At 45.4% G+C, this 24,862-nt stretch overlaps 1 protein-coding gene across 1 annotated transcript; it reads right to left on the bottom strand.

Moving 5' to 3' along the window:
* Positions 1-20,105: 20,105 nt before the first annotated feature.
* Positions 20,106-23,994, bottom strand: LOC120064987 (transcriptional regulator Myc-2-like). The gene is made up of 3 exons (XM_039015610.1): positions 23,839-23,994; positions 21,728-22,300; positions 20,106-21,302 (listed from the first exon to the last, which is right to left on the bottom strand). The coding sequence occupies exons 2-3, from the start codon at positions 22,287-22,289 to the stop codon at positions 20,725-20,727; spliced, it is 1,140 nt and encodes a 379-aa protein (XP_038871538.1). The 5' UTR covers positions 22,290-22,300; positions 23,839-23,994; the 3' UTR covers positions 20,106-20,724.
* Positions 23,995-24,862: the final 868 nt, after the last annotated feature.

The following is a 24,862-nucleotide window of genomic DNA, read 5'->3' as shown; positions in this document are numbered from 1 at the left end:
CACAAATCCCCAACACAAAACAAGCCACCTATATATGATTCTCAATCAGGGACAACGATTGACAGCTGCCTCTGATTGAGAACCATATTAGGCCGAACACAGAAACAGACAAACTAGACACACAACATAGAATGCCCACCCAGCTCACGTCCTGACCAACACTAAAACAAGCAACACACATAAGAACCATGGTCAGGACGTGACAGTACCCCCCTCTTGAGGTGCGGACTCCGAACGCACCCCTAAAACTCAAGGGGAGGGTCTGGGTGGGCATCTGTCCGCGGTGGCGGCTCCGGCGCAGGACGAGGACACCACTCCACCATTGTCTTTGTCCCCCTCCTTAGCGTCCTTTGAGTGGCGACCCTCGCCCCCGACCCTGGTCTAGGAATCCTCACCAAGGTCCCCACTAAATTTAGGAGACAGCTCAGGACAGAGAGGTAGCTCAGGACAGAGGTAGCTCAGGACAGAGAGGTAGCTCAGGACAGAGAGGTAGCTCAGGACAGAGGGGTAGCTCAAGACAGAGGGGTAGCCCAGGACAGAGGGGCAACTCAGGACAGAGGGGCAACTCCGGACAGAGAGGCAGCTCTGGACTGAAGGGCAGCTCCGGACTAATGGCAGCTCCGGGCTGAGGGGCAGCTCATGACTGGAGGGCAGCTCATGACTGGAGGGCAGCTCATGACTGGAAAGCAGCTCCTGACTGGAGGACAGCTCATGACTGGAGGGCAGCTCATGACTGGCGGGCAGCTCATGACTGGAGGGCAGCTCATGACTGGAGGGCAGCTCATGACTGGAGGGCAGCTCATGACTGGAGGGCAGCTCAGGCAGCTCCTGACTGGCGGGCGGTTCTGGCAGCTCCTGACTGGCGGGCGGCTCTGGCGGCTCCTGACTGGCGGGCGGCTCTGGCGGCTCCTGACTGGCGGGCGGCTCTGGCGGCTCCTGACTGGCGGGCGGCTCTGGCGGCTCCTGACTGGCGGGCGGCTCTGGCGGCTCCTGACTGGCGGGCGGGTCTGGCGGCTCCTGACTGGCGGGCGGCTCTGGCGGCTCCTGACTGGCGGGCGGCACTGGCGGCTCCTGACTGACGGACGGCTCTGACGGCTCGGGACAGACGGACGGCTCTGACGGCTCGGGACAGACGGACGGCTCTGACGGCTCGGGACAGACGGACGGCTCTGACGGCTCGGGACAGACGGACGGCTCTGACGGCTCGGGACAGACGGACGGCTCTGACGGCTCGGGACAGACGGACGGCTCTGACGGCTCGGGACAGACGGACGGCTCAGATGGCGCTGGGCAGGCAGGCAGCTCAGATGGCGCTGGGCAGGCAGGCAGCTCAGATGGCGCTGGGCAGGCAGGCAGCTCAGATGGCTCTGGGCAGGCAGGCAGCTCAGATAGCGCTGGGCAGACGGCAGACTCTGGCCGGCTGAGGCGCACAGTAGGCCTGGTGCCGGAACTGGAGGTACCGGGCTAAGGACACGCACCTCAAGGCTAGTGCGGGGAGAAGGAACAGTGCGTACAGGGCTCTGGAGACGCACAGGAGGCTTGGTGCGTGGTGCCGGAACTGGAGGTACTGGGCTGGGGCGGGAAGGTGGCGCCGGATATACCGGACCGTGCAGGCGTACTGGCTCCCTTGAGCACCGAGCCTGCCCAACCTTACCTGGTTGAATGCTCCCCGTAGCCCGACCAGTGCGGGGAGGTGGAATAACCCGCACTGGGCTGTGTTGGCGAACCAGGGACACCATGCGTAAGGCTGGTGCCATGTACACCGGCCCGAGGAGACGTACTGGAGGCCAGATATGTTGAGCCGGCTTCATGGCACTTGGCTCAATGCTCAATCTAGCCCAGCCAGTGCGGGGAGGTGGAATAACCCGCACCGGGCTATGCACACATACAGGAGACACCGTGCGCTCTTCCGCATAACACAGTGTCTGCCCGTACTCCCGCTCTCCACGGTAAGCATGGGAAGTGGGCGCAGGTTTCCTACCTGCCTTCGCCACACTACCCTTTAGCCCCCCCCCCCCCCCAAGAAATGTTTGGGTGAGCCTCTCGGGCTTCCAGCCGCTCTGCCTTGCTAGCGCCTCATAATGCCGCCTCTCCTCTTTTGCTGCCTCCAGCTCCGCTTTGGGGCGGCGACACTCCTCTGGCTCTGCCCAGGGTCCTTTACCGTCCAGAATTTCCTCCCATGTCCATTCCTCCTGGTACCGCTGCTGCTGTCGCTGCTGCCCGTTGCCACGCTGCTTGGTCCGAGTTAGGTGGGTGGTTCTGTAACGGCAGTCTAAGTCGTCCTCCTCATCGGACGAGGAGAGGCGAGAAGGATCGGAGGACCAATGTACAGCGTGGTAAGTTTCCATGATTTAATAACACGAAAACTAGACAAAATACAAAAACAACAAACGAACCAACGGTCACAGTCCCGTGTGGCACAAACACTGACACAGGAAACAACCACCCACAAATCCCCAACACAAAACAAGCCACCTATATATGATTCTCAATCAGGGACAACGATTGACAGCTGCCTCTGATTGAGAACCATATTAGGCCGAACACAGAAACAGACAAACTAGACACACAACATAGAATGCCCACCCAGCTCACGTCCTGACCAACACTAAAACAAGCAACACACATAAGAACCATGGTCAGGACGTGACAAAATCCATGTTTTTCCAATAACGTTAAGAAACAACGTTCTTCTATTTGAAGTCATTTAAATTGTTCTGAGAACATTAAGAAAACATTTACTGAAGGTTTTAAGGAAGTCATTCAAAAACCTCAAAATAACCTATATTTTCCTGGGAGGGTTAATAAAACATGAAGACTTGAAGAACAAATAAGGTTTTATATGTAAGATGGCTAAATAAAGAGCAGAATGATTGATTATTATTATATTATTGTTTGTGCCCTGGTCCTATAAGACCGTTTTGACAAAAATTCACACTCATTCTTATGTGTAATAAATGTATCGTATGTGTGTGTGTGTTGCAGGCTTACAATGATGGCAAAAAACAACATTTGAGAGTGCGCTGACCCTGGTGCTAGAGGGAGGTTGGAGCTGGAGGTTGAATGTTTAAAGGGGTACGGGACTATAAAAAGTTTGGGAACCACTGGTGTAGAGGGTAGGTCTGGGAACCAGCCTGAGTCATATAGCCACTGGACTTCTCTTCAACTGTGTTAGGCACCCAGCTGGGTAATGCCTCGCCAGCTCTGGGCGCCAGAAAGCTCACCACACATAGTTCAGAATAATAGCCAGTCGTCCTCCCTATGAGCCCTCTGCCCCAGCACTTTATTCCTCCATCTCCTATTCCTTTCACACTTCAAGCAACTCCTGACATTATGTTCTACAAAGATCAGGAACTGGTAGCCAGGTGAAATGAAAAAAGCTGGTACTGTCTCCAGATGCATTTTTCAAACAAAAACATGAGCCAGCTAGCTAGCTAGCCAAGACAAAAATAGTTGACCTGTCAGTCAATCTGCAAATGCGTGTCTCAAATCCACCAGATATACCGGTATGCAATAAAAAACCTCACTGTTATCAAAAACAAAACGTTGGTTCCAAAACCAATGAAAATTAAAAACACTTGATATAACTAAATATGTACAAATATACAGGAGCTCTCTGTCTAAGCTGCAGCCAGGGCGCCATGGCAACTAAAACACACACACACACACAGTGATTGAAGTGGATTTAACAAGTGGCATCAATAAGGGATCGTAGTGTTCACCTGGATTCACCTGGTCAGTGTTTGTCATGGAAAGAGCAGGTGTTCTTAATGTTTTGTATACTCAGTGTAAATCTATGTAACTGTAAGCACATACACATACATGCTATATAGTTGCTCTGGTAGAAGACCACTTTAATGTATTACCTATCATTGGTATAAATGTATCTATTTTTATTTATTTTTTACTTTTGAATATACTTATTTCAACTTCTATTTAAACCAAAATGGATTATTTGGGGTGTGTGCAATTCTGTATTATATTACAAAGAGAAAAGTCTTGAAAGAGAGAAAGTAAAAATGTGAAATAAGATTTTTGAATCAGAATTTGAATCGCAATTTGTTCCGATTCTTCATATGGTGTTCGGGCAGATCATTTCAAACCTGACCAGACAAAAACAGGTCAAGGAAACGGCGGTCAAACCAGCACTATTCAAACAGTGTTACCACCAGTGACTCTTTCTAAATACATCTGTTACAGCTGTATCCCCCGTGCTTGACCATGTATACACAAACATCCGCGACGTGTACAAAGCCATCCCCCGCTCCCACTTCGGCCAATACAGACTCAAACTTGAATTGATGTCCGACAACTCAGACTTACGTCGCATGTGGCAAGGACTATCACAGACTACAAAGGAAAATCCAGTTATTCGGTACCCACCGAAGCCTCCCTCCCAGACAAGCTTTAAATCAAATCTAATTTTATTTGTCACATGCAACGAATACAACAGAGGTGTAGACCTTACAGTGAAATGCTTACTTACAAGGCCTTAACCAACAATGCTTTAAGAAGTTTTAAGAAAAAATTTGAAAATAAAAGTAACAAATAATTAAACAGCAGCAGTAAAATAACAATAGCGAGGCTATATACAGGGAATAACGGTACAGAGTCAATGTGCGGGGGCACCGGTTAGTCGAGGTAATTGAGGTAATATGTACATGTAGGTGGAGTTAGTGACTATGCATAGATAATAAACAGAGAGTAACAGCAGCATAAAAAAGGGGTCTGTGTAGCCCTTCGATTAGTTGTTCAGGAGTCTTATGGCTTGGGGGTAGAAGCTGTTAAGAAGCCTGTTGGACCTAGACTTGGTGCTCCGGTACCGCTTGCCGTGCTGTAGCAGAGAGAACAGTCTATGACTAGGGTGGCTGGAGTCTTTGACAACTTTTAGGGCCTTCCTCTGACACCACCTGGCATAGCGGTCTTGGATGGCAGGAAGCTTGAACCCAGTGATGTACTGGGCCGCAACGCACTACCCTCTGTAGTGCCTTGTGGTCGGAGGCTGAGCAGTTGCCATACAAGGCAGTAATGCAACCAGTCAGGATGCTCTCGATGGTGCAGCTGTAGAACCTTTCGAGGATCTGAGGACCCATGCCAAATCTTTTCAGTCTCCTGAGGGGGAATAGGCTTTGTCGTGCCCTCTTCGCGACTGTCTTAGTGTGTTTGGACTATGATAGTTTGTTGGTGATGTGGACACCAAGGAACTTGAAGCTCTCAACCTGCTCCACTGCAGCCCCGTCGATGAGAATGGGGGCTTGCTCGGTCCTCCTTTTCCTGTAGTCCACAATCATCTTTCTTCTCTTGATCACGTTGAGGGAGAAGTTGTTGTCCTGGCACCACATGGCCAGGTCTCTGACCTCCTCCCTATAGGCTGTCTCATCGTTGTTGGGTAATAAGGCCTACCACTGTGTCATCGGCAAACTTGATGATGGTGTTGGAGTCGTGCCTGGCCATGCAGTCATGAGTGAACGGGGAGTACAGGAGGGGACTGAGCACGCACCCCTGAGGGGCCCCCGTGTTGAGGATCATTGTGGCGGATGTGTTGTAACCTACCCTTACCACCTGGGGGCGGCCCGTCAGGAAGTCCATGATCCAATTGCAGAGGGAGGTGTTTAGTCCCAGAGTCCTTAGCTTAGCGATGATCTTTGAGGGCAGTATGGTGTTGAACGCTAAGTTGTAGTCAATGAATAGCATTCTCACATAGGTGTTCCTTTTGTCCAGGTGTTGAGTGCAGTAGAGTTTGCATACTCTGTTGGGGCGGTATGCAAATTGGAGTGGGTCTAGGATTTCTGGGATAATGGTTTTGGTTGATGTGAGCCATGACCAGCCTTTCAAAGCACTTCATGGCTACAGATGTGAGTGCTATGGGTCGGTAGTCATTTAGGTAGGTTACCTTAGTGTTCTTGGGCACAGGGACTATGGTGGTCTGCTTGAAACATTGGTTTACAGACTCAGTCAGGGACAGGTTGAAAATGTCAGTGAAGACACTTGCCAGTTGGTCAGCGCATGCTCGGATTACATGTCCTGGTAACCCGTCTGGCCCTGCTGCCTTGTGAATGTTTACCTGTTTAAAGGTCTTACTCACATCGGTTACAGAGAGCATGGTCCCACAGTCATCCGGAACAGCTGATGCTTTCATCCATGCTTCAGTGTTACTTGCCTCGAAGCGAGCATAGAAGTAATTTAGCTCGTCTGGTAGGATCGTGTCACTGGGTAGCTCGCGGCTGTGCTTCCCTTTGTAGTCTGTAATAGTCTGCAAGCCCTGCTACATCTGACGAGCATTGTAGCTGGTGAAGTACGATTCAATTTTAGTCCTGTATTGACGCTTTGCCTGTTTGATGGTTCATCGGAGGGCATAGCGGGGTCTCATATAAGCTTCCGGGTTAGAGTCCCACTCCTTGAAAGTGGCAGCTCTACCCTTTAGCTCAGTGCGGATGTTGCCTGTAATCCATGGCTACTGGTTGGGGTATGTACGTACGGTCACTGTGGGGACAACGTCATCGATGCACTTATTGATGAAGCCAGTGACTGATGTGGTGTACTCCTCAATGCCATCGGATGAATCCCAGAACATATTCCAGTCTGTGCTAGCAAAACAGTCCTGTAGCTTAGCATCTGCTTCATCTGACCACTTTCTTTTTGACCGAGTCACTGGTACTTCCTGCTGTAATTTTAGCTTGTAAGCAGGAATCAGGAGGATAGAATTATGGTCAGATTTGCGAAATGGAGGGTGAGGGAGTGCTTTCTACATGTCTCTGTGTGTGGATTAAAAGTGATCTGGAGTTTTTTTCCCTCTGGTTGCACATTTAATATGCTGGTAGAAATTAGGTAAAACGGATTTGAGTTTCCCTGCATTAAAGTCTCTGGCCACTAGGATCGCCGCCTCTGGATGAGCGTTTTCTTGTTTGCCTATGGCCGTATCAAGCTCATTGAGTGTGGTCTTAGTGCCAGCATTGGTTTGTGGTGGTATATAGACAGCTACGAAAAATACAGATGAAAACTCTCTTGGTAAATAGTGTGGTCTACAGCTTCTGACGAGATACTCTACCTCATGCGAGCAAAACCTCAACAGTTCCTTAAATTTCGTGCACCAGCTATTGTTTACAAATATACATAGACTGCCACACCTTGTCTTACAAGAGGCCGCGGTTCTATCGTGCCGAAAAAGCTTAAAACCCGCCAGCTGTATGTTATTCATGTCATTGTTCAGTCACGACTCGGTGAAACATAAGATGTTACAGTTTTTAATGTCCTGTTTGTAGGATATACGTGATCGTACTTTGTCTATTCTATTATCGATTAATTGTACGTTGGCTAATAGGACTGATGTTAAAGGTAGATTATCCCCTCGGCGACGGATCCTTACAAGGCACCCGGACCTTCATCCTCGATACCTCCGTCTCTTTCTCCTGTGAATGACCGGGATGAGGGCCTTGTCAGGCGTCTGAAGTAAATCCTTCCCGTCCGACTCGTTGAAGAAAAGTATTCCTCAAGTACGGTGTGAGTAATCGCTGTCCTGATATCTAGAAGCTCTTTTCGGTCATAAAAGAGTCAGTTACAAATAACGTGAAAAAACATACACAATAGTACAATTGGTTACGGGATCGTAAAACGGCAGCCATCTCCTTCGGCGCCGTTCTCTAGCTTTATACATTCTATGCTCGCTTCGAAGCAGACAATACCGAGCCATCCAGGAAGACTCTTGCTGCTCCAGACAACCAGATGTGTTCGCTCTCTGAGGCTGACGTGAGGAAAACTCTCAAAAGAGTGAATACTCACAAAGCCACCGGCCCAGATGGCATCCCTGGCCGCGTCCTCAGAGTGTGTGCTGACCAGCTGGTGGGCATCTTCTCTGACATCTTCAACCTGTCCTTGTCTCAGGCTGTAGTCCTCACCTGCTTTAAGGAGATCACCATCGTTCCAGTGCCCAAGAAAAACAAGGTGACATGCCCAAATGACTATTGCCCCTTCGCGCTCACCTCGGTGTGCTTAGAGATGCTGGTCATGGCCCCCATCAAGACAAGAGGAACACTTATGTGAGAATTCTGTTCCATGACTATTCATATTTTTGCCAACTTTTACTTTTACTTCACTACATTCCTAAAGAAAATGATGTACTTTTTACTCCATACATTTTCCCTGACACCCGAAAGTAATCGTTACATTTTGACAGGAAAATGGTCCAATTCACACTCTCATCAAGAGAACATCCCTGGTCATCCCTACTGCCTCGGATCTGGCGGACTCACTCAACACAAATGCTTTGTTACTAAATTATGTCTGAGTGTTGGAGTGTGCTCCTAGCTATCCGTTAAAAAAATGGTGCCGTATAAGGAATTTGAAATGAGTTATACTTTTACTTTTGATACTTAAGTATATTTAAAACCAAATACTTTTAGACTTTTACTCAAGTGGTATTTTACTGGGTGACTTTTACTTGAGTCATTTTCTATGAAGCTCTTTAATTGTACTCTCAATTTAGAAGGGTTGCAGCCACGGATTGGGGAGTGTCTGTAAAACCAACAGGGAGAGGAGTGAACTGGGATGGAAAACACACTTATACAGTACTTGCCAAAGCTACAAAAAGAGCAAAGTGAAATCATCAGAAAATAACTAGGTAATATACTCAAGTGACAGAGTGGTGTGGAGCCTCCCTCGAATAACTTCGCAGACCCCCCAAAAAATGTACAATGCTTAATCGATGTGACCAATCCTGTTCTCCGTTTCCATTCAACAAGTTTTTCTTTGAACAGCTTACAGGGAGGGAGGAATTTCCTGATCTCGACATTGAATTACGGTTTAACTGGTGCTCATCCTTTCACAAGCTTAGCAGTTTTCTATTAAGGTATCTTTACTTTTACTCAAGTATGACAATTGAGTACTCTTTCCACCACTGGTCCTCAGTCCTCTGCAAAGCCACGACTGCACGACACCAACTCCATCATCAAGTTTGCTGACGACACCACAGTTGTAGGCCTGACAACCAACAACGACGAGTCAGCCCATAGGGAGGAGTTAAGCAAATTGGCATTGTGGTGTCATGACAACAACCTCTCCCTCAACATCAGCAAAACAAAGGCGTTAATTGTTGACTTCAGGAAGCAGCGTAGGGAACATGCCCCGATCTACAGAACATCAATGGGAATGTAGTAGAGATAGTCACAAGTTTTAAGTTCCTCAGCGTCCACATCACTGAGGACTTGACATGGACCAACAACACCACCACTCTTGTCAAGAGGGCGCAACAGCATCTTTACTTCCTAAGGCGGTTGAAGAAATTCGGCATACCGCCTCGGGTCCTCTGCAAATACTACTGCTGCACCATCAAGAGCATCCTGACCGGTTGCACTACGGCCTGGTACGGGAATTGCTCCGTTACAACCACAAGGTCCTCCAGCGTGTGGTGAAGACGGCCCAGTACGTCACTGGGACCGTGCTTTGACCCATGCAGGACATCTACTCAAAACGGTGCCTGAGAAGGGCACGCAGCATCATCAAGCACTCACACACCTCAGTCACGAGCTGTTCTCTCCCTTACTGTCGGGCAGACTGTATCGGAGCATAAGGTCTGATACCAACAGGCTCAGAGCCTGTTTCTATCTACAAACCATCAGACTGCTGTACACCTGAACTGGACTGACCACCTGCTCTGATTCTCTGCACCTTAGCACACATCACAACTGCTGCTACCACTCTTACTATACTGCTCAATTGATATACTTGCCCCTATCCCCCCTTCCCCAATACACGTGTAAATGTTGTACTATAAATTGTGCCTTCCTGTATTATACTTATGCTAAAATGTTTATTTGATTCTACTGTCATTTACTTTGTTCGTATTCATATTTTTTACTATTTCTTATTGTTGTTGCATTGTCAAGAATGAACCTGCAAGTAAGCATTTCATTGGACGATGTATACCATTAGAAGATGGCCCCCATCAACCCCCCAGGCTCCCCTTCTGTGGCCCTGGAGGATCTCTCCTGGATTAGTGCTCTCTGACCCAGAGGCCTAGAACCCTTACCTCCAGGACTATCAAAGACCACAATGGGGTGGGGGGGGGGGGGGGGGGGGGGGGGGGGGGGGGGGCACAAAGAACTGTATGTGTATGTGTGGGAGGCGACACACACCCCCTCCTGGTCTTTGATAGACATGGAGGTAAGGGCTCATGGCCCCTGGGTCAGAGATGTTTTTTCCGGGTTGTTCAGGCACACAAACATTTTTCTTGAGGCAAGTTGGTAGCCAAAGTCTACGCCCCTTCGTTGGTGATTGGTCAACAGTAGGGATTCTTCAGTAAAGTCTTTGTTGTCAATCAACGGGAGACGATTCGTTTTCATGCACATTTTTTCATTTAGAAACACTGCACCAAACATCTTAGTTAGATGTCAAGTTGTGTGACTAAGATCTCCTAGAAAAAAATATTTATTGAGTTATCTTTGACTATCTTGAGGTAGTGTATACTGGCTACGGCGTCTCAAAATTGACAAAAAGTACTATTGCTTTTGTCTCGTTCTTCAAGTGAATGTCTTTTAAGGGAGTACGCGAGCACACTCGTTCGGTTCGCCTAGCTGACTTCGGCTAGCCGCCAGTTGAACTGAAGCATGCTGACACCTTTAGTCTCAGTGTGATCAACACTGATTATAGCAGTGAATACAACTTGAAAGTGTAGCTAAGAAATGTGGCTTTTCCTCTAGCACTACTAATCAATGTGTAAATGAGACAGAGTTAAAGAAACATCAATCTATATTTTTGGTCAATATGGATTACCATAATCAAGAGCACTTATTACGCAATTACATAGTCAACACAACTCCTGTATCAGTATCATATATTATCTATGGGGTTCTATAAAGACACTACATTCCTCAAACCAAGTCATAGATAAAGTTGGTAGCTCGGTTCTCCCCTCCCCTCCCCTCCCCTCCCCTCCCCTCGACAGACAGACAGACAGACAGACAGACAGACAGACAGACAGACAGACAGACAGACAGACAGACAGACAGACAGACAGACAGACAGACAGACAGACAGACAGACAGACAGACAGACAGACAGACAGACAGACAGACAGACAGACAGACAGACAGACAGACAGACAGACAGACAGACAGACAGACAGACAGACAGACAGACAGACACCTGTTTCTACACTCTCCACACGGAACACCATACCACAAAGCTGACTCCTCCTCACCTGTCCTCGTCCACAACTCATAACCGTCTCCTGCTCAGTTAAGTCATTGTCCCACCAGCGGGCTACGGTGAGTGTGTGTCGTTTCTGTCATGTGAGAAATTTGAACTATGTAGGCTACAGCTGTATGTAACGTTTGGCCAAATGAATCATACGATGTAGAGCTACAATCACATGTAATGGAAGGAGTGCATTATCTACCGACTTAATATTAATTAGATTAATAGAAAAATAATTGCTCAAAAATTCTAGATCGCAATCCATTTTAAAATGGTATCCACTAAATTCCACCAAGAAACTATTTTGAAGTATCTCTGTTAGTGCTACAGAGAGTGTCGCTTGTGTAAACTGCACAATTTCTTCCCGTTAGGGCCCTTTCTGCATGGAGGAAGGACACTTTTAAGGATTTCGGAGAAGTGTTTGTTGTGCCCTGTTTGAAATTCACAAAATTCTCTTTCATGTTTTAGTGACTTAGCGGCTTGCTGGTAAAAGGGGGATAAACAAATATAAACAGCAGGCACAAGCCCCCCCACCACCACCAACGAACCCCCGCCTTCAACCCTGTTCTCCCATAGACAGTCATCATCGACATATGGCCCTAGCTTCCCCAAACACCCTAGTCACACCACAGTGAAAGGGAACGGACCACCGTTAGCCACTTTTACACTATCACGTCTGTAAAAGAAACCTTGTTCTCAGCATGACTCTCTAAAATACCCACCCACCATCCACACTTTCACTTCTCCATTCAAATTCTGCTCATCTTCTCTTCTCTTTACTGTAAGAAAAGCAAAAACGGAGAAGGGGGAGAGTTACAATAACGTCCCTCAGGACTGGTCACAGAATAGGGACGCTACAGCGGGGGCCTATGTAACCATACAGCTTGTTCAGGAAAGTTCAGCCCAGCATGCTGTTTCATAATAATGTTTTACCTTGACAGAATTGTTTGACTGGGTTTTATTTGGACTCCAAATGCTTGAAGCACTTGTCAACCTGTGGCCAAATGCCAAAGATGGATTGACACTGGGAAGACTTTTTGACTGTATTGAGGCAATACTGTTTGGCTTGTAACACATTACACATACACTTAGTATTACTTTCTTAGCTACAGTATACATACTGTATCTCCCTGGCATATTACATCACTTATGCAACAGCATACTAGACATATTTATGGACTCACCATTGCTGTGCTGTGCTCACTTGAACAGGAAGTTGGCACGGTGGTCCTTCTTGTGATTAAGCTTCTCAATTACTTTGTCATCAAAGTCTGGCATTCTCTGGATGAAGTCATGATGGATTGACAGCATGGCCAATGCATTTAAACATTTTCTGGCCCATGGAGTTGTGTGTGAAGGTTTTTATCCTTTTAAGGGTGGAAAGGTTTCTCTCTGACTCTGCGGTTGTCATCGGAGTGGTGATGGTGATTTTGAGAAGAGAGACCTCCTGCAGGTTGTTCTCGTAGAGTGATTTTAATAAAGAAAGTGCTGTCTTTCCAGTGTCCAGCTCAGGATGTCAGTAGAGAGTGGGCAGCTCCGTTTTCAGCTTCTCCTGGTTGCCCACAGGCCATAGCTTGGTAGCACACTGGAGTTCTGCGGTCGGAAAGGAATGTACATACTGGGGAAAATATTAGCTGTCCACCAACTTTGCAGCAATTAAGTGGTCACTTTCAGAAAACCTTTCTTGCACATGAGCAGCAATTGTGTCGCATGGCTCCATCACGGGTGCAGTGTTCAGTTTTCTCCACCTTGGTTCAGTGGCATCAACATGTCCTTTGGCCAGTGCATTAGTTTGGTCGCAAATGTTTTGAATGTTCACCTTGAAGTTGTTGATTGCGCCGGCGATTCCTGCTGCATCAATGGTTTGTTTCTGCATTATGCTGTGCAAAACATCCACCTCTGGCATGACCTAGGAAAAGAACTCGAGCAGTTGCAGAAATGTAGGATCCTTAAGTTTCATGGACAGGCCATAATCCTTGCTGATGGTGATGTCATCCCATCCAGGCTGTGTGCGGATGTCCTCCATACACTGGGCCAGTGTCTCACGGTCCTCCCACACAGCATTGACGGTTCTGCCTTTGATGTTCCATCGTGCACCCGGTGGTCTGGGGACAAGTCTGTTAGTTGATTCCGTGAGAGCGTTGAGTCTTTTGGGTGAGCCTGTGAAAAAGCTGGAAAAGGAAGATAGGTTTCCAAAAATCACTTTAAACACGCTCACTCTCCCAGCACAAAGTTACTGAAGTGTTAGATTCAGTAGGTGTGCGTAACAGTGCACAAACTGCGCGTTTGGGTAAGTCTCCTTCCTAGCGTTCCCATGTACATTACCACTCATCACAGCTGCCTCGTCGTAGGTTTGTGCAACCAGCTTCTCCTTGACATTCAGTGGCGCTAGGACTTGTTTGATAGTGTTGGAGAGGCCAACACCAGTTTTGTCTATCACCTCTACAAACTCCAACAACCGCTCACACACTGTTGTCTGGTAACATGTAGCGCAGCACTATTGCCATATGTGATTTACAGGAGATGTCAGTGGTCTCGTCTGCATGTATCGACTCAAAATGAGTCTCAGACACCTCCTTAGCTATAGCTTCCCTGTACACTTCATACATACAATCCAAAAGTTAGTTTTGGATAGTGCTTGATGTACCCTTAAAAATTGGTTGGTCATCATAATGCCGCTGTAGCCTGTAATCTCCTCAAAAATACACCTGAAAACGCCTGGGTTCAAGGAGTCGGCCGACTCGTCATGGCCCCTCAGTGCTGTCTCACAATTGCCATACAATTTAAAGCATGCTATAATTCTGCCAAGCACGTACCTATTCTCCTTGGTTTGTTGGTTGTGAAGTTCGATGGCTCGTCTATATGTGGTGTATAGTTGAGCCACAGCGTTTGATTTCCCCAGTAATCCGAGTTTAACAGCATTGTCTATATGCGATGCACAATTTTCATGTCTTCAAACCCTTTCAGACAGATGTTTTAAATCCTTAAACCCAGACTTGGACCACACACCCTCTCCACTGAATAACAGGCAAGGGAAGCTGAATAGTCATTGCTTTGAGATGCTTGCAGTTAGCCACTGCTTCCTTCCAAACCACTCATTGTTGAATTTGCGATTTCCGACTTGTTGTGTAATGTTTATGTCCAATGGCCGATGAGCACCGAGATGTTTTATCTCTAATTTCTCTTCAAATGACAAGGATTGAAGAGGATTTCCCAGTAGATTGTCGACTTGATTCATGGTGATGACTGCTAGCTTGCTAGCTAAGATTTTGAAAGTATGATGTTCAGTCCTATCAAAGCTATTTTAGATATTACGTGATTTGATGTCATTTTATCTGTGGCCAATGACCTTGAGCCTTCTTGGATGGGCACTTCTAACATAACTCTATGGCAGAACCCAAGGGGCTAAAATGTTCAGGCTCTAACCTTAGACTTGGGTTGATGTACTGTCCCCACGAGTGACAGAAAACTGAGCCAATCAAGCACAACGCTCTGCATTTTCTGCTGGCTTGCCCCACCGCCACAGAAAGCACTGAGCTAGGCTGAAACCTGCATTTTGGAGCTGCCTTACTCAAGAAAGCAAAAAAAGAGACCATGTTTGTATGTGGATTTATTAACTCAATGACATACAGTTGAAGTCGGAAGTTTACATACACTTAGGTTGGAGTCATTAAAACTCATTTTTCAACCACTCCACAAATTTCTTGTTAACAAACTATAGTTTTGGCAAGTAGGTTAGGACATCTACTTTGTGCATGACACAAGTAATTTTTCCAACAATTGTTTACAGACAGATTATTTCACTTATTGGCTCTGTGCAAAAGTGCCTCCAGTATACAGAGCTCCAGATCCCCTCAGCCTCCAGAACCTACTCCTCCACTCAGACTATTCTGTTTTTATTCCTTTTTTTAAAGATTTTTCACAATATCACAATTCCAGTGGGTCAGAAGTTTACATCCACTAAGTTGACTGTGCCTTTAAACAGCTTGGAAAATTCCATAAAATTATGTAATGGCTTTAGAAGCTTCTGATAGGCTAATTGACATCATTTGAGTCAATTGGAGGTGTACCTGTGGATGTATTTCAAGGCCAACCTTCAAACTCAGTGCCTCTTTGCTTGACATCATGGGAAAATCAAAAGAAATCAACCAAATTGTAGACCTCCACAAGTCTGGTTCATTCTTGGGAGCAATTTCCAAACGCCTGAAGGTACCACGTTCATCTGTACAAACAATAGTACGCAAGTATAAACACCATGGGATCACGCAGCCATCATACCGCTCAGGAAGGAGACGTGTTCTGTCTCCTAGAGATGAACATACTTTGGTGCGAAAAGTGCAAATCAATCCCAGAACAACAGCAAAGCACCTTGTGAAGATGCTGGGGGAAACAGGTACAAAGGTATCTTACGAGTCCTATATCGATATAACCTGAAAGGCCGCTCAGCAAGGAAGAAGCCACTGCTCCAAAATCGCCATAAAAAAAGCCAGACTATGGTTTGCAACTGCACATGGGGACAAAGATCATACTTTTTGGAGAAATGTCCTCTGGTCTGATGAAACAAAAATAGAACTATTTGGCCATAATGACCATCGTTATGTTTGGAGGAAAAAGGGGGAGGCTTGCAAGCCGAAGAACACCATCCCAACCGTGAAGAACGGGGGTGACAGCATCATGTTGTGGGGGTGCTTTGCTGCAGGAGGGAATGGTGCACTTCACAAAATAGATGGCATCATGAGGAAGAAAATTTATGTGGATATATTGAAGCAACATCTCAAGACATCAGACAGGAAGTTCAAGCTTGGTCGCAAATGGGTCTTCCAAATGGACAATGACCCCAAGCATACTTCCAAAGTTGTGGAAAAATGGCTTAAGGACAACAAAGTCAAGGTATTGGAGTGGCCATCACAAAGCCCTGACCTCAATCCCATAGAAAATGTGTGGGCAGAACTGAAAAAGCATGTGCGAGCAAGGAGGCCTACAAACCTGACTCAGTTACACCAGCTCTGTCAGGAGGAATGGGCCAAAATTCTCCCAACTTACCGTGGGAAGCTTGTGGAAGGCTACCCGAAACGTTTGACCAAAGTTAAACAATTTGAAGGCAATTCTACCAAATACTAATTGAGTGTATGTAATCTTCTGACCCACTGGGAATGAGATGTAAGAAATAATAGCTGAAATAAATCATTCTCTCTACTATTATTGTGACATTTCACATTCTTAAAATAAAGTGGTGATACTAACTGACCTAAGACAGGGAATTTCTACCAGGATTAAATGTCAGGAATTGTGAAAAACTGAGTTTAAATGTACATTGTTTGCAAACTGATCTGTGACACATATTAATGCCAAAATAACAAGCAAAAAAGGCAAGCACCCTCCAAAATATATATATATTATTTTATTTTTACCTAAAAATGTGCAGCCCCACCTGCCCTGAATGACGGGTCGCCACTGTATGTATTCAAATCAGTGAGGCAACAGGGCGTAAGGCCTCTGCGGCTTGCTTGGTAGCTAATCCTTTCCCTCCTCTGCAGCCTCCGGTCAAAGCCAGGCGTAACCCATATAGTTAGATAGAGGAAAGGGAAAGGGGGATACCTAGTCAGTTGTACAAATGAATGCATTCAACTGACATGTGTCTTCGGCATTTAGCCCTCTGAATCAGAGAGATGATGGGGGCTACGTTAATCCACATCCACGTCATCGGCGCCCGGGGAACAGTGGGTTAACTGCCTTACTCAGGGGCAGAAAGACAGATTTTTACCTTGTCAGGTCGGGATTCGATCCAGCAATCTTTCAGTTACTGGCCCAATGCTCCTACCCGCCAGGCTACCTGCCACCCAAGGGACTCTAGATGGATAAAACCAGTTTTGGCATGGACAATGACATTGAGGGCTTCCACCATTTCAAAATAGTAAACTGGGTGGAACTTCCTATGGGTTAAGGAAGGATCACATGATTCCATCCAGGTCATCAGGAGGGATCAGCCAATTAATTATACTTATGAGCAAACACTAGTTGGAAGTATGCACCCTTTCAGTTTGACTACGACCTCATAGAAGTAGTAGTAGAAGAAAATGGAATACTTCAAAACGCAGATTGCCTCAATGGCGCTGCCATAATGGTACATATATAAAGATGATATCCCTATCTCTAAACCACAGAGGGCATGCTCCAGCGGACTAATCAATCACAAAGACGAGGCGTTCACACATCTTACACTACCAAAAAAAGTTCAATCACATTGTAATTTAATGTGAACAAATGGCTCTGTCCCAACTTGAATTATCACGTTTGTGCAAAGAAAGTATGAGTCCTTTTTTTGCCTTATAAAAAAATATTCTAATTCTATTCTACTTATTTTAACAACGAAATGTATAGACAATAGATTTGAATCATTGCGCTCAGTGAAACTCCTCTTAGCCTTCTTTCACTCCCTCCAGATCTACAGATTAACTTAATAAAGCAACATGCCATATCTCCTGGATGCACCATAGAGACTTGATCTAGGCCTACCATTCATTCAGTGACAAAGAATAAAGAATGTGGGTAACTGGTTTTTACTTGACTGTGAGACATTCAAAGTGTCAACACACACACACACAATAATTCTCTGATTTAGCGTTTCCATGATTTCTGTACTTATCCACTTCGTCACATATGTGAAGTGTGAGAATGAGTGGGAAAGAGAGTTAAAGAGGAAGAGCCCCAGGGGTACAGGCAGACACAGGTTTATATGCATTTCATACACTCTCCCAGATGTTACCTCTACAGACACACTTGATCTTAGGGTGCTAACAGTTTGGGGACGGGAGGCTTGTTTTAAAGGGTTTTACTATGGATACTTGGTTTAATACCCTGCATGAGTTGCAAAACTAAACTCCAGCTTGGGAAATGTCAATGTCAGTAAATAGATTCTTGAAAAGTCACTGCTTTTCACTGAGCACTTGTTTTTTTACTGCCTCAGATTCACACCGACTTTAATTCTGCACAAGGCAAATGTTTGACAAGTGACACCTAATACGAGGGCTTGAATGCTCCTGAATGGTTGTGACCTTGCACTGTGTCCTCCCCCTCCTCCTTCCCACCTCTATGTCTGCAGACAGTCACACAGGACCAAGTCCTGGAACCAATGATGCATTAGCATCTTAAAGAACATCACGTCCCATGCCATCCACCTATCTCGACCCCCACACCACAATGCCCACACCCACAATTAACCACATTTTCAGAAGTACACTTTTAAGAAAGGCATCCTACTTAGGGAGGCAGACTCTGTGGAGTCTTTCCTCTCCACACCACTTGATAAGATCCATGGCCCAATGACCTGGAACACAAAGGATGAAAGAGAGAGGGTGAAAAATAAGTTGCACGACCATTCAGACTCACGGGTCTTTTCAAAGCAATCTTGTGATGATGATGGCAGAGGCAAAAGCTACATTAGCATGCCCTTTGTGCTCAGTAAAAGCTTGACAAATGAGGCTGTTATTGGGAATTCCATTGATTCACCTGGGTGTGATAGTTAAACAAGCACTGCTAAAGACATGTTGGCATTTGTCATTTGTGAATAGTCTGTCATTTATTTTATAATTTGCTTTCTGTTAGTAATGTAACCCAACAATGGCCTTTCACATGGTTTATCGCCGAGAGGCTACTATTACCAAAAAAGTAACCACAACCTGCAAGCCCACCTCATATGACCTCTGGCAGTGTGTGACCGTCCAGGGACGCATCATCAGCTAGCTCTACCTGACTCATGGCAGCCAGGGTCATGTTCATTAAGCACCAAACGGACAAAAACTGACAGAAACAGGGAGGAACAACCTGGACTTGTCTAATAAGACTCATTTTTGTTGCAAAACATTTTCCTTCGTGTGCCATAACAAACACGCCCCCAGGAGTGGATGTCATGACATCACAGACTACCCCCAGGGCATTAGATAGCTGACAAGGGTGCTTATGACAGTCTGCCCTGCAGACTTGAGTTGTGGGTTGTTGTAGGTAATAGTTCATAGGAGCTTGTGTGCAATCCATGTCACTGAGGCATTCACTACAGTGCTCTCGGAGTTACGTAACGTTGTGTGCCATGAGAACCCAAGCTACTCAAACTAAACTGTCCTAGAAGGTCAATACAACATCTGGAGCATGGGGTAGGTGGGTTGGGGTAATAATAATCAATGTGATTGTATGGACACAATTTTGGTTGTTGGTTTTCTTTCTGACAGTATTGGGATGGTCAAAGTGAAGAACTGGGGTCATATGAATCCCAGGCAGGTGGTTGGGTGTATTCATGCGAGAAAGGTCAAGTGTCTTTCCATCTTTGCACACTGTACTCTGCTTGTGTTATCAGACACACCCTATCTTGAGATAATCCCATTCATCTTTTGACAAGACTTTGAAAATAGTTTATGGTGCCATTCCAAATCAGGTACTGCACAATCTTCAAACGGTCAATCATCCACTCACTCACCTTGACCCAAATACCATAGAACACTTATACATGTACCGCACACCGATTGTGCGATAGCGGTCTTCTTGGATGCAACTCACATACCTTGCATCCTGTGAGGTAAACATGTTGTACCGGTGTATTTCACATTCTGTATAATAACTCCAGTAAACATTGACTTTTGTCCATTCTTTATTGCATTATAAAAAACAAAGTGCTGCTGATAAACAGAACTTTAACTTGCAAATGAACCCCCCCACCCCCCAAAAAATACTAAAATAATTTATGATACAATAAAACCAAAATATATACAACTAAATCTATATATAGTTGCTTCCAAGAGAGCAAACAAATTCTCAGGTTTCAGACCTGTTTGAGGTAGAGTACAGTAAGTCATGCTTTTAACAAAACATAACAGAATGAGTTAAGGCATGAGGCATTGTTCCACAATAACACACCAAATTCATAACAGGTCAGGTCTTTAAAGTTTACTTGAGTAAATGGAAGTAGTAATTAACAATTTTAGTAATTAATGGCAATAATTGGCATACATTACATTCAACCCCTTAAAATGTTTAACTTTGGATCCAGCCCAAAATAATAAAAAAAAACAGCAAAAGAACCAAACCACTGGATGAATCAAAATCGTTTCCATGTCATTTCAATGTTGAACCAACATGGAATAGACATCTCTACCCAGTGGGAATGTCATAACATATGGGGGAATGTGGAAGAGACTGTATATACAAGGTCCGTTTTTCACTAACAAATTGGCTGCTCAATTTGATATAGCTTACTCTACAACATAGGCTGTTACATGTAGTCTATTTTATGAACAATGACTTTGGCAAATCGCTAGGACAATAAATGACTAACATTATTGTACTAGGCTGAACATGGACCTGTTGTTCCAAACCAAACTTTTTTTACTCATACGGGTTTAACCGTCTCTCAGCAACTTTCACTTCTTAAACAGTCACTGCAGTGGATGGATGAGACCATGCATTGAGTGTGCGCAGCATCAAGTCTTAAGTCAAGACCGGTATTTTCAAATCATCTCTCTCTAAATGCTTTAGTTTTGCACCTCATCGCCTCCTGAGCTGCTCCAGTTTAACTTTGAGCTGCTCCTGCCTCTCTCTGAGCTTGTCTCGCTTGACATTCAGTCTCTGGCCCGCCAGCTCCAGGCCACGGATGCTATCGCATGCCCTCTTCAGGATGACCACCTTGGAGGCCTTGTCGTTGTTGGACAGCTCAGGCACGTTGTCCCTGAGCCGCAGGAAACAGTTCTTCAGCTCGTTGCGCCGCTGCCTCTCCATCACGTTGTGGGTATGCCTCCTCTCCTCCTCATCCTCCACATCAGTCGACTGCCTAGAGCTAGACTGGTGCTGGTGACTGCTGAGGTTGTGTCGCGACGAGCGGCCCGACGAGCTGTGGTGGTGGTGTCTGTGTGAGTCGGAGGACCGGGTGCGCTTGTGGTAGGAAGTGGACGAGGGCTCTGAGTGGAGGGGCGATGCAGGGCAGGGGGCGGCGTAGTTGTGCTGCAGCTGGATCTCCAGGTGTTGACGCTTTAGGGCGCGCTGCCGCCGCCGGCTCTCTTCTACCGACTGGGAGAGGGAGGAGGGGCTGGTGGTCCTCTTCACTGTCACCACGTCTATCTCCTCCTCTGTAGAGGAAAACCACAAGGGATTGGGTTAGCAGTCAATTCCGATAACATTTGAAAAACTGCATTTCAGATGCCTTGGCTTTAGACTAGCATTTTTAACTGCAATTTTCTGGGCAATGCAGCCAACTTTCCTTTTAGGTTAATTATATTGAACTGCAAGCTTGCACAGCAGATAACTAATGTTCTTCATTTTTGCAGAAATGCTTGAGCAAAAAAATATATAATTTAAAACTTGGTCCTAAATTCACTTCCCTTATTATGAAATTATGGCATTTAAAAGCATGCATGAGAGATCAACTCATTACTGTACCAAAGTAACTTTCTAACAGTTCCTCTTCACATTTAAGCAAATACTAAAGTCAATAAATGCACAGTACAACCGTTTCATTTACAAGCACAGTGGCCAAGAACGTGGACCAACTCACCAGAATCGCTGGCACTGCTCGAATACGTTGAGAATTCACCTCCTGCTGAGCCGTAGTCTGAAGTCGACTCGCTGCCTTGTTCCTGACTGTCCAATAGTAAATCCTCATTCTCCAAAGCTTGGCATGCGAGCGCCACGCTGTGGCAGTCCAGTGTGGAGCCAGCAATTCCCTCGAAAATGCTTGTGTCTATGTCCGAGAGGAGCGGGCTGCTGGAGAGCACAGATGATAGCTTCTCCATAGACTTATCACCGAGGCAATGCCATAAACAGTCGTCGGACTCATCTGGCTGTTGGTCCTTTGTCTCGGTTGCACTGCCATCGTACAAAAAGTCACAATTCCAATTTAGTTGCGGGTCCTGATCCTCCAGGAGTATGTCTGAGACGTAGCTCAACTGGTCCTCCTTGGAAAGTGGTTTGGCATTGAGTCCAGTCTTCAATGGAGGGGACTGGGGTGGCGTGGGGAGCGACTGTAGGTCCTTCATCAAGCTCTGGCAGAATTCATCATCAAACAAGAGAGGCTCTGAGTAGAACCAGTCTTGCGACTGAGAGAAACTCTGCAGCATTCTGGCAGAATCTGGGAAGAGGGAAAAAGCGTGTTGAGTATGCACGTGTGATATAAGTCAACTTAGTGATGATCTTAGTACTTTGACTGCAAGCACAACCTTTTATTCATGTTTACATCCTTCACCCCGCCCCAATCTGGGTGGCCATCAACAGGCGTTTAACCCCATGACATCATTTAAACAGCTGAGGAGCACAACGTAGCCAAACGCGCATTTTCTCCTCAAAATAAAGAATTTGCCTAGGTAGTGTTAGCCAAGTCCCTCAACTCCTCCTTGGAGTTAAGTGCAGACTATTTTTTATTAACTTCGACTCCTTCCAAGTATCTTTGCGTCGATACGTCAAAGGTGGAAATACTTAATCCCTTAGTGTATCCATGTTTGTACTGTTATTGCGTGCCTTTGTTCGTTTAATGTATTAAAATAAAACGTTAATCAAATACCACCAACTTTCCTTGTTGAGATTCAATTAGCACATGCACATTCGCGCTATATTGCCATATTAGAACAACAGCAGCAATGAGGAAATAGTCGGTGGTTGTATTTCATTTACGTTTTATTAAAACGTATGGATTTCAGCAAACAAAGGGTACGTTTAAGAATGTAGAATTTGAAGTATCGACGCATAGCGACTCGAACGAGTCGGAGGTACATTTCAAAAACGTATGCGCTCAACTCCGTGGACTTGGCTACGGTAAAGACCAACTACGTAACAATTCAAAGACCGAGATGCCTCCAGATAAAGATCATTCACTGGCTATTCCAGATAAAGATAATTCATTGGCTATTGCGAAACCTTGCCATCTCTAGTCTTGAGCAGTCAATCACACAGTTCTTCAGTAGTCTATTATTCAATACACACACGCAACCATTGGTTCCACTGCAGTTTAAAATCAACTTCTACAGCTCTCCTATTCAGACTCACATTTCAGCAATATACGCACATAAATGCCTCTTTAAATTGAACATTTATTTAACTAGGCAAGTCAGTTAACAAATTCTTATTTACTATGACGGCCTACCGGGGAACATGTTGAAAAGGCTATAACTGCAATGTATCTAGCATTGCCGGTTAAAATGAGCATTTAATTAAATACCAGAAGACATTTTAAAGGGCAAAAGAGGTGCAGTTACCATAAGCAAACATTAGGTTAGCAGAACAGAGAAGGGTTATGTAGAACTATGCTGACGTTACACATGGACGTTCAACATGGACATTTAATTTGATTGTGGATAAAAAAAAACATCGTTTGCATCGACCGTTGCACATTTACACTAATTTGCCGAGGTTTGTCACCGTTTAACGTTAGAAGTTCATTTTTTTCAACAAATCACCAACAAAGATAAAACATGATTGAAGCTAAAACCATTCGAATGAATTATCCTTTTATGTATGCCGTCATGCCCTTTCAAATAAATATATAAAAGTCAGGTAACTAATAGCTAGCTAGACAACGAAAACTACAAAAAAAAATCAACTACCGGCAAAAACCACGTGAAAAAAAAAAAGCCATGTGAAATAATCTGTGACGCCGTAAATGTCAACTCTTACCTTTATTATTTCAGGGGTATGAGAAAGGGAAGAACACGTTTTCGTGACTTGATAAATTCCAACGAAATGAAACCGAGATAAACTAATGTAATTATTCTGCTGTCTGTAAAAGTACTGAAGATCTGCTGGCCCTCCGTTATCTACCATAGTACACAAGATCCGTGGGTGTGGCGGCGAGACCCATTTCAGTATATATGACCACGGCGCAGCAGTATCCTTCCACAGCACAAAATCGCGCCAAAATGTACAAATCTATATGGGACACTAGAATAAAGAAATATTACACTGCTGTAATAATGTTTATTGTGTATAAATCCGTGTGGATCTGCGCATAAAATACGGTGATTAAACACACACACAGCAAAACTTGTTTTAAGGAAGGATCTATATTGTCTGAAGACGCGGATGGATCTGCTCTCCATGCGCATTATGGAATTCCAAGAAAATGGAGGCGTGCTGGGTACAGATTTACACGGTCCGTGCTGTCCAGAATCCTTGGGACGTCCCTACCCCATTTGAATTTGAAATGTAAACTGGTTTAGGGTAGTGACGTCTCAAGGATACCAAATAACACTGACCAAATGTACACTTGTGTACTCCCAAAAGAAGGATGTCTCTCCTTGTTCATACCAATAATGTATATAAATCCTGGATTGCAAATGTTATGTATTGGCCAGTGAGGGGCTTTGAAGCCACCGGTCGGCCATATTGCCATTCCCCAGAAGGCGCAGTCATCCATAGGAATTAAAGGAATTATTAAAATTTTATTTAACCTTTTTTTAACTAGGCAAGTCAGTTAAGAACACATTTGTATTTACATTGACAGCCTACCCTGCAAAAACCCTAACCTGGACGACGCTGGGCCAATTGTGTGCTGCCCTATGGGACTCCCAATCACGGCCGGTTGTGATACAGCCTGGAATGTAACCAGGGTCTGTAGTGACACCTCAAGCACTGAGATGCAGTGCCTTAGACCGCTGCCCCGCTCGGGAGCCCCTACAGTATTTCAATTAAATGTTTAAAG

This window comes from Salvelinus namaycush, chromosome 20 (assembly GCF_016432855.1).
Source record: "Salvelinus namaycush isolate Seneca chromosome 20, SaNama_1.0, whole genome shotgun sequence".
NCBI classification, from domain to species: domain Eukaryota; kingdom Metazoa; phylum Chordata; class Actinopteri; order Salmoniformes; family Salmonidae; genus Salvelinus; species Salvelinus namaycush.
The sequence above is the reverse complement of the archived record's forward strand: the minus strand, read 5'-3'. Positions and strand labels throughout refer to the sequence as shown.

Excerpts from the sequence above, each read along its gene's own strand:
- LOC120064987 (XM_039015610.1), bottom strand. The coding sequence starts at position 22,289 with ATGCTGCAGAGTTTCTCTCAGTCGCAAGACTGGTTCTACTCAGAGCCT. Across the intron at positions 21,303-21,727 it reads GAGCAGTGCCAGCGATTCTG|AGGAGGAGATAGACGTGGTG; the intron begins GTGAGTTGGTCC and ends TTTCCTCTACAG.